The sequence below is a fragment of the Penaeus vannamei genome, chromosome 17 (assembly GCF_042767895.1).
Source record: "Penaeus vannamei isolate JL-2024 chromosome 17, ASM4276789v1, whole genome shotgun sequence".
Classification (NCBI taxonomy): Eukaryota; Metazoa; Arthropoda; class Malacostraca; order Decapoda; family Penaeidae; genus Penaeus; species Penaeus vannamei.
In genome coordinates, this window is record NC_091565.1 from 37,698,145 (window position 1) to 37,708,144 (window position 10,000).

The following is a 10,000-nucleotide window of genomic DNA, read 5'->3' on the forward strand; positions in this document are numbered from 1 at the left end:
ACATTGGTCTCGGCTGTTGACCGAGGCAATTTCAAAAGTTGCCAGCAAAGTAGTTTTTGCAGGTGAGTATTGGACGTGGAAGGATCACCCCACTTGGGAAATCCGTCTATGCTGAATATGGTACCAGTTGTGAGCTATGAATGTATTCTTGCTTGATAACTCATCAGGCACACAATTCTTAAACTTAAGACACCTATAAAAATATTGTTATAAATTTTTTTTGTTAGTGTTTCTCATCAGAGAGAATATTAATGAAAATTAATAAGTAGACATTCACATTAATGCTGATATTTATTACCCTTCCTGATTTTTTACAGACGACATCGTGCTGTGAAACCCGGAGAAAGTCCATATGCACTCCTCACCAACACAGTGACAGTGAATGATGCAGGGCTAGTAGGAGATGTCATTAATGAAAACAATAGAATTGTTTTTACTTTAGAAATATACCCTTTAAAGGATTCAACTGTGCGTATTAAAATAAATGAAAAAAATCCTATCAAGCCCAGGTTTGAGGATCCATATGCCTTAGTAAAGGATATTCATGGAGAAAGGTATATAAAATTAAGATATGTTCTTTTTTTACATAATTATATATTGAATGAAATATATTTCAATTTATATTTTTATTTGCGTATGCATTATTATTTCAAGGTCTCTATTTTCATCTTTGGGTTGCTGATTGATTAGACATCACATTTTTATTTGCACATATTTGCAAATATATCTAATTAAATAATCTATTTACAGTTTTGAGGTCGTTGATCAATCAGCTCAAGGAGTGACAGTTAAATTCGGATCACATCGTGCTGTTGTAAATGCAAAACCTTTGAAGATTGATATCTATAATGGTAATGATCTTGTAGTGAGCACAAATGCTCGGGGACTTCTCAAATTTGAACACTACAGGAATAAACCCGGAAAGTAAGTTTGTTGAGACTTAGAATAGGTGCATGTTTTTTTTTTTGTGTGTGTGTGTGTATTATAGATATATTCCTTTGGTTATGTTCCTAGAATACATGTATATCTCTCAATTTATCTATACAGCAAGTTTATTTGTATGTAGGCCTATGTGACCTTTGTTACCAGGTATATGAAACTTTCAAGTATTTATTCTACATATGTGCCATTTCTTGACACCCCCTTATTCTTTTTTAATGGTACAGTGAGGAACAGCCTGCAGAGGGAGAGGGAGAGCCCAATGCCCTTCCAGCTGACGATCAGGAAGAGGACAAAGATGGATTGTGGGAGGAGTCCTTCAAGGGCCACACTGACTCCAAGCCTCTGGGGCCGGCCTCAGTGGGCATGGACATATCCTTTGTCAACTCCAAACATGTATATGGAATACCAGAGCATGCGGACTCTTTCTCGTTGAGAGAAACCACGTAAGTTCTTTTTTTTGTGTCTCTTTGGAGCTTGTCTATGAATCATGATTTTGGAGTATTGGAAACTTTAGTTAGGTAGATGTATGATGTACTGCAGTTATTCTGTAGAGTTTTGTTTGTGCGACTGTTTGGGTTATGGGTGAGAGTTTGTGAGAGTTTTATCAAGATGTTTTGGGAGAAAGAAGTTTCATGGAGAGTTGTTTTGACTTAATTAGAACTTGTGTTCTGAATATTTGAAGTATTCTGTTAGTCACTGAAAAAGACTTACTGCACGATTGTTAATGACAAGGTGTTAGTACTGATATACATTTATATTTTTTATTCTTTTATTTTTGATAACAGGTCAACGGATCCCTATCGATTGTACAACTTAGATGTTTTTGAATATGAAGTAGACAATCCTATGGCTCTCTATGGTTCTGTACCAGTAATGCTCTCCCAGACTGCACGGCACACTACAGCTGTGTTTTGGCATAATTCTGCTGAAACATGGATTGATATTAAGGTGAGCACAATGTGTAACTACATCCCCAAAAATCTAATTTGAAGATATTGTTCTTTTGCTTGAATTATGAAGGTGGTCATTGACAAATTTCGCTCCTTATTACAGAAATTGCCGGACAGCAATGTTGTGTCTTCCATCACTGGTTTCTTCTCCAGTGGAGAGACTGACCCTCCACAGGTGTCTACACATTGGTTCTCGGAATCTGGCATCATTGATGTGTTTGTCATGCTGGGACCAAAACCCATGGATGTGTTCAGACAGTATGCCGGTCTTACAGGATCTCAGAACCTACCACCGGTAATGTATTTAATGAAGTTTTATATTTGTATATGATCTAATACATGCAGAAGAGAATTTATTTTTTCATTTTATTTATTTATTTATTTTTTATTACTACAAATGTGTAGGTAGGCTTTGCAAAATAACTTTCATTTATATCATTGGGAAATTACTTTTCTATTTCAGCTTTTTAGTCTGGGATATCATCAGTGCCGTTGGAACTACAATGATGAAGAGGATGTACGTCAAGTGCATGAAAACTTTGACAAACATGATCTTCCTTTGGATGTGATGTGGTTAGATATTGAACACACTGATGGGAAAAGGTAAACAAGTTTATTGTGATTCATTAGGATTCAATTCTTTTAATTAAAGATAGATATCTAAAGTAATTTTTTGTGTAACACACATGATTTAGCTTTACATTTAATGCACATATTTTAGAGGTTTGAAAGTACATTTGTGGAATATTGCAAATTATAGGATGTGGATTTATGTATTTATGATTTGTATGAAAAAATTAATGTATTAAAAATCAGATAGGCAAAGTATAGAGGGTGCCCTGGATTATTTAGACCAAAGAACAAAAATTGATAAATAAAATGTTTGAATTAGAGAATTCACAATATATTTACAGATTCAAGATAACTTAAAGAATAAAGTGATTGAAATATTAGAAAATGTAAAACTAACATGTATGAAGAAACTGTTTTCATTCTGTATAGCATTGAAATTCCATAGTGGAGAATCAACCTCTTGTGTATTAGATTTGGTATATAAGCAATCAGAAGCCATATTAACTTAGAAATAAGTAGTACTAGGTTACTTCTGGTAGCTATTTCTTTATTGAGAACATATGGTAAACGTTTTTTCCTCCTCACAAGTACTGGTATCATTGAAAGTAAAGTTTATCAGATGTGAAATAAAAGTTATCAAGAAATTGTTATTTCTGATTGAAAGCATTTATATGTGTGGGGTTGTTGGTAATGATCTACTCATGTTCTGGTCGCAGGTATTTCACATGGGACCATTACAAATTCCCGAACCCACTGGAAATGACAGCCAACCTTACTGCAAGAGGACGCAAACTTGTGACCATTATTGACGTCCATTTCAAACGGGACAATAATTATTTCTTTTATAAAGAAGTCCATGATAGAGACCTTTTTGTTCATACAAAAGATGGAAATGAGTTTGATGGTAAGTTTATTTTGTAATCTTAAAATTTACATGCCTTTTGAATTATCAGGTTTTGTTATGTTTTCCAAATTCACAACAGTGTGAAGAATATTGAGCATATAGCTACGAAAAAAGCAGGAAACATGGTGTAAAGAATGTGTTTTTAGCTAATGGAACTTAAATTGCTTAAGTTTCTTACTTGATATTTCATTATTTTATGACCTGTAACAAATTCTCTATTATGTAAAGGATACATTTCAGAAGGTTAATTAGGGATCATGCAGGATACAGGTTTCCACTCGAGCCGGATTTTGTGCTTGAATCTAATATTTCTCTTGTATAGGGTGGTGCTGGCCAGGTTCTTCATCCTACATTGATATGACAAATCCTGAAGCACGAGAACACTACAGTGACACTTACCGACTTGATCGCTATAAGGTAATTTGTTGGGTTTTTTCTAGATATTACCATGGAATATGTTGTTTTATGAATAGGGATGGTTTTTCTAGATGTCGGAAAACATGAATTTCAACAAGGAAAGAAAAGCTCTATAATCAGCTATGAAAATGGCAGACTGTTACCAGTTACAGATCTTGCTGGATTTAGTACTGGATACCTCATTTAATAATGTGAAAGTCTTCATATCTGCCAAGTCGAATATGGAGAAAGAAAATAATCTGTTTTTAAAAATCAGTCACTTGTTTAGTTGACTGGTTGATGCCATCAAACCAAGATTATCATGAAAACTTTATTGACTTTCAGGGTTCCACCTTGGATACATTCACATGGAATGACATGAATGAACCCTCTGTCTTCAGTGGCCCAGAAATCACGATGCCCAAAGACAATTTACATCCTGGCATTGGGGTAGAACACAGAGAAGTTCACAATGCATATGGAATGCTGTTTGTAAGTATAAGTTGGTGTGTAGTAATCTGGCCTATGTAATAAGAGTTTGAAAAATCCTTTGGTTATTGTGTTAGTGAAATGTGTGAATGTGGCTGTTAGTCAATACTGCAGAGAAATAGTTCAGGATCTTTGTCAGCTGAAAGTCAGTTGCTTTTTTTTTTTGTGTGTGTGTGTGTGTAGTTATTAGCTATGAAATATTATTCTTAACCTGAACATTGAATTTCTCAGCATGAATCGACTTATGAAGGCCACTTGAAAAGGTCAGACAGACGCCTGCGACCCTTCCTTCTCACACGCGCCTTCTATGCTGGAACACAGAGAAGTGCAGCTGTATGGACTGGTGACAACACAGCTGAATGGAGTCACCTGCGCATAAGTCAGCCCATGTTGCTGTCGCTTTCTGTTACAGGCATCACTCATGTTGGTGCTGATGTTGGGGGCTTCTTCGGTAATCCTGATGCTAACCTGCTTGCTCGATGGTATCAGGTAATATGAATGGCTGGGTAGTATTGATAGATTTTAATTTTTTGTATAAAAATATTTTCTGTTTACAATTTTGATTGTTTTTTACTAATATCATTATTGATCGATCAATCAGTTTACTGTACTATTAATACTAAATAAATTGCTAAGCTTTAATTTTTGTATTAAATGTGTATTTGAATTTCTCTGTGGCAAAACAACTCATTGGAGAGTCATTTATTTATCAAGCCATAATGTTACCAGCATCAGTATATATAGCTGCTAGTATACATATGCTTGTAACCTTCTGCATAGTGATGATATATATATTTTTTTAATTTTCAGGCAGCGGCTTTCCAGCCCTTCTACAGAGCCCATGCCCATCTTGACACCAAACGGCGCGAACCCTGGCTCTTCGATACGGAAACACTGCGCATCATCAGAAAATCCCTGCGGCAGCGCTATCAGCATCTACCTCTGTGGTATTCACTGTTCTATGAGAATGAGTTAACAGGTGCGATGCAGAGCTCATTTTTCAGTCGTTTTGTGATGACTTCAGTTTGTAATGATATGAACATGTGCAGTTTTCACTAAAGAGTGAAAAAGGAATTTAATGGCAAAATGTCTGTATATGTGTATGTATGTATGTATGTATGTATGTATGTATGTATGTATGTATGTATGTATGTATGTGTGTGTGTGTGTGTGTGCATATGTATGTATATGTTTATGTATGTGTGTGTGTATGTATGTGTGTATGTGTGCATATGTATGTATGTATGTATATGTTTATGTATGTGTGCGTGTATATATGTGTGTGTGTATGTATGTGTATGTATGTATGTGTGTATGTATGTATGTGTGTATGTATGTATGTATGTGTGTATGTATGTATGTGTGTGTGTTTGTGTGTGTGGTATTATTATATATATATATATATATATATATATATATATATATATATATATATATATATATATATATATATATATATATATATATTAGTGTATTATTATATTTATTTTTTTCCTTTCATTTTCTTTTTCTTTTAGGTGCTCCACCAATGAGGCCTTTGTGGGCAAGTTTCCCAGAAGACGAAACAACCTTTGGCATCGAGAGTGAGCATATGATCGGTTCTGCTCTTCTTGTCAATCCCATCACGGAGCCGGGAGCCGTCACAGCCAATGTTTACTTCCCAGCTGGAGTTTGGTACGACATAGAGGATTTGAGCATGCATCACGGGCCAAGCCACAAAGTTGTGTCTGCACCAAGGGACAAGGTAAAGAGATTCTGATTGCTTGTTATCTTTTCGTCTGGATTTAGATTGGCAGGGGTTTATGAAATAGGTTTTGAGTGTTTGATGTAATGTGTACTAGTTTTTTTTTTTTTTTTTTTTTTTTTTTTTTTTTATAAGTATGCAAAAGGATCTGGTATTTCTTAGAAGTGACTGACTGACTGGAGTTCAAGAGTTCTCTTTTCGGTTGGTAGTATTATTTTTCAGAAGATTTCCCTACCCTTGTGAGAACTTTTTGCATACTCAATGATATGATAATTTGAATTTTTTTCCACAGATCCCTGTATTCCAGCGAGGTGGAAGTATAATTCCTCGCAAGGATAGAGTTCGTCGTGCTTCTACCCTCATGCGTGAAGATCCCTACACACTTGTCATAGCCTTGGATTCTGATGGGAAAGCACAAGGCACACTGTACATAGATGATGAACACACTTTTGATTACAGACAGGTGTGTTCCTCCTCCTTTTTCTGTGTATACCTATTTTGTATCGTCTCTAGCACCTTTACTTGTTTTACTTATTTTAGTATGTAAGAAGCAGCCAAGGCTTGCATCAAGAATGCTTTAATGAATTCAAAGTGTAAATGATAAATGTGTAAACAAATGAAAGCAGAGACACAAGAAGACTTTGAAAGAACTGCAGCCTTTTGAATTCTTTTGGACATAAAGATTAGTGTGTATAAGTGGACTCACATAAAATCTTCTGTTCTATTGCAGGGCAAATTCTTGTACTTGGCTTTCTCATATGAAGGTGGTGTTTTGACTTCAAAGAAGATAGATCCAAATGGAAGCTATGATACTGCATCCTGGCTAGAACGAGTTATTGTTATAGGACTCCACAAGCAGCCTACAAAAGTATCAGTCAATAGTGCCAGTGAGTATATTGTTTGTTTGTACATTAGTGTGGACTGGTGAATGTTGAAGATCTTAATTGTTTGTGTTATTACATCAGTTGACTTGATTTATAGTAATCATAATTTACAGGCTTCACAGGTGATGGTTAATTGAATTTGTTGAATTATTTTTCTTGCATGTAATGTGTCATTGATCATAATCCCTTCATTATTTCTCACAGCGGTGGGCACCCGGGACTTGGAAAGCACGTTTGAAAGCGGCAGCGCCACGCAGGGAAGCCAGCTAACCATACGCAAGCCAGGAGTCAGTATGCGAGAGGAGTTTACCATTACTATCCATTAATTCAATTGCTTGTATGACTGGCTGTCATTACAGCTGAGATACATAGCTTCATAAGTTTAATTAGATATTTTATAAACTTCATGCAGGTTGATGTTACAGATGTGAACTGTGTAACAGAAGGAAGAAAAAAATAGGATAGATTAATGATGGTATTTGTTCAACAGTACAAGTCCTAGATTTTTTTTTTCTTTTGATTTTGTCCCTTTTCCCTTTGTCTTTGGTATTGGTCGATGGATTATCACGATTTTATAGGAAGAAGTTCAGGTTCCTACAGGAATGAGAGAATTGAATATGTTATTGAAGTTCAGTAATTTTTCTTATTCATATTATTGTTATTTTTTATTTCTTTGTTTTTTCTATTTAATTTAAGGTATATTAGATATTTTTGTAATAGTTGATAAAATACATGTGGTGTAATATGGTACTCAGATATGTTGTCAGTCCGTGTGAACTTTGTATGTAATGACACAATGCATGAAAGAAGCTTGCACAGTTGAAAGTGGGGGAAGAGTCAGTAAGCATTTGCCTCGACAGCTAAGGGCAAAACAGTCCATTCTAATGCATTGAGAGTAACCTATAGAAAGACAATGAATATAAAATGTTACAAACTCGAGTTCAAGAATTTATTGATACTGATATGTGGTTTTGAAAACTCTGATTTATGAGAGAAATATTTGTAAAGAAAAAATGAATAATTATGTAAGTCTGGAAACTGGTCAATACTCAGCCTTTGTGGGCTCTTTTTTTAATTCAAATGATGCCAGTAAGGATAGCCAGTGACTTGTCCTATATGATTGATTTTTATGAAAGTGCATTTTGACTTTTGTGATATTTACAGCATGACTGGTTAAGCCATTTACCTTCATTTCTTTGCATCTAAGGTATGGTTGGAGGTAACCTTGAACATTGTTAAAGCCATGTTTTACCAAGATGGTCCATTGAGACTAGTACCCTGGGAAATTCAGTGGTTCTCTTGGTCATCCATCATGGGTATTTTTGATGAATGTGTTAACACAATGAACCAAAATTCCACCTTATTTTTTACAAACAAGGTTTCAATTCCCGGTGTTGGCAGTTGCATTTCCAGTCGATATTTTGATCAGAGTGACCAGTAGATACACCCCTGTCTGTTATCTTTGTGTGATTTTGTAAGATGTGCAAGCTATTTATTATTTATATGTTTCCACCCTCTTCTAAAGAGTGCAGTATAAGGGCAGATGGCAATATTTGAATAGGTTCGGCATGAGGATAAAGTACAGTAAGAAATAATATTAGTGGAATTGGCTGAATTGATATGAACCATTCAAATTCCTTTCAAATAATGGTAGACCATAAATCCATGAATTTTGATAACAGTTGTAACAATAAATCTTTTAACTCCAGTGCTTGAGGGTAGTTATATCCATTGTACAAAATAGATAAGTTTAAAGTTGGAAGCACTTACTGTGATAGCTATAATTTATTTATCAACCATGTATTAAATAACATAGAGGGCTATGATACATCATTAAAACCCTCTAGAGCAAGTGATAGGCTATGTACATCAGAGCCTTTTAGAAGTAGTGTCAGTATATATTTATTTCCAATCATGAAGAGTGAATAGTATATCAGAACACATGGAAGTGTATGTTGTCATGTCAGCCGTAAGAATTATGCAATTGGCAATTATTTTTCACAGTGGTTTTTATATCTGCAAGTTTTCTTAGAACTACATCACGTACATCACAAAAGAATTACTGGAGGTTTATTAAATAGTTATGATACATTTTAATATGATCATACATGTTCTGTACCCTGTTTGGCCACATGTCCCACATTCCAAATGTGTGTGTGAGTGCACAATGTATAAATAAAGAAAATTTTGTTATCAGTGGTTTTTATGACACACCTTTAGTGATTAATGATTTTGAAGGTGTTTTAAAAGCCTGTCCACACAGATGGGAATGATCGGCGGCAACTGTGAAGATGGCTCCACGGGCGAGAAAATAACTAGAAGACTACTTGTTTACTATAGTTTGTCAGCCTGTGACGGTCTCTATTCGTGCCCGCATGTGTAGTAAAGCTATTGGAAAGCATTGTTACAGGGGCGAGGAGGGTAGGGGACGGAGACAGCCTCTCTACGTGGGCCTCAGCCCTCGTCTCAGCCTATTTTTCAAGGTATTTTCTTCCTATCCTTTTCCTTCTCTTCTCTAACCCCTCTTATCAACTTTTAAGATGTTAGAGCCGTGGTGAAATAATAAAAGACTGGCATTAGGTCAGTGTGACTGGGGATCGGGATTTGCATCGTTCTCAGGTGCGCAGAACTCGGTCACTGTTAAGAAGGGACAAGGAACAGTTTATTAGGAGTTGCAGAGGAGGTCGAGTCATTTCTTAGTAAATGACCTTGGTCCTGCATACCAAGCCTAGAGAAAGCTGAACTCCAAGCACTTTTCACTGGTGATTGCAGTCCGCTCATTAAGTGGCAAGATCGTCTCAGATCCTGTTGCAGTGCGGGAGCGTTGGGCTGAGTATTTTAAGCAGTTGTACCAGGTTTCACCAACAGTGAAATTGGATGCGGGTAGTGCTGAGATTCCGTTGCCGGACCTACCCATCAGTGAGGATCCACCCTCCCAAACTGAAGTTAAGGGGGGGATTTCCAAGATGAAGAGTAGTAAAGCAGTTGGTATCTACAGCATCCCAGCTGAACAGTTAAAAGCTGGTGGTGAAACTATGGCGCGGGGCTTGCATGCTATCCTGGCTGCCATCTGGCAGTCCGTTACCGTTCCCCCTGACCTGTTGAGGGGCTGTGGTCC

The 10,000-nt window shown here is 36.1% G+C and overlaps 1 protein-coding gene across 1 annotated transcript in view; it reads left to right on the forward strand.

Annotated features, from left to right (window-relative positions):
* The window catches only part of GCS2alpha (glucosidase 2 subunit alpha), a 17,233-nt gene extending 8,158 nt beyond the window's left edge, over positions 1-9,075 (forward strand). Inside the window, exons 2-17 of the mRNA XM_027364002.2 lie at positions 1-62; positions 318-554; positions 751-924; positions 1,167-1,385; positions 1,728-1,890; positions 1,996-2,187; positions 2,356-2,495; positions 3,182-3,369; positions 3,692-3,786; positions 4,111-4,257; positions 4,486-4,743; positions 5,065-5,233; positions 5,772-5,998; positions 6,291-6,461; positions 6,729-6,885; positions 7,087-9,075. The exon at positions 1-62 is cut by the window's left edge and continues 25 nt beyond it. Of these exons, the coding sequence (XP_027219803.2) occupies positions 1-62; positions 318-554; positions 751-924; positions 1,167-1,385; positions 1,728-1,890; positions 1,996-2,187; positions 2,356-2,495; positions 3,182-3,369; positions 3,692-3,786; positions 4,111-4,257; positions 4,486-4,743; positions 5,065-5,233; positions 5,772-5,998; positions 6,291-6,461; positions 6,729-6,885; positions 7,087-7,208 (2,721 nt within the window). The 3' untranslated portion in view covers positions 7,209-9,075. The remainder of the gene's footprint in view (positions 63-317; positions 555-750; positions 925-1,166; positions 1,386-1,727; positions 1,891-1,995; positions 2,188-2,355; positions 2,496-3,181; positions 3,370-3,691; positions 3,787-4,110; positions 4,258-4,485; positions 4,744-5,064; positions 5,234-5,771; positions 5,999-6,290; positions 6,462-6,728; positions 6,886-7,086) is intronic.
* Positions 9,076-10,000: the final 925 nt, after the last annotated feature.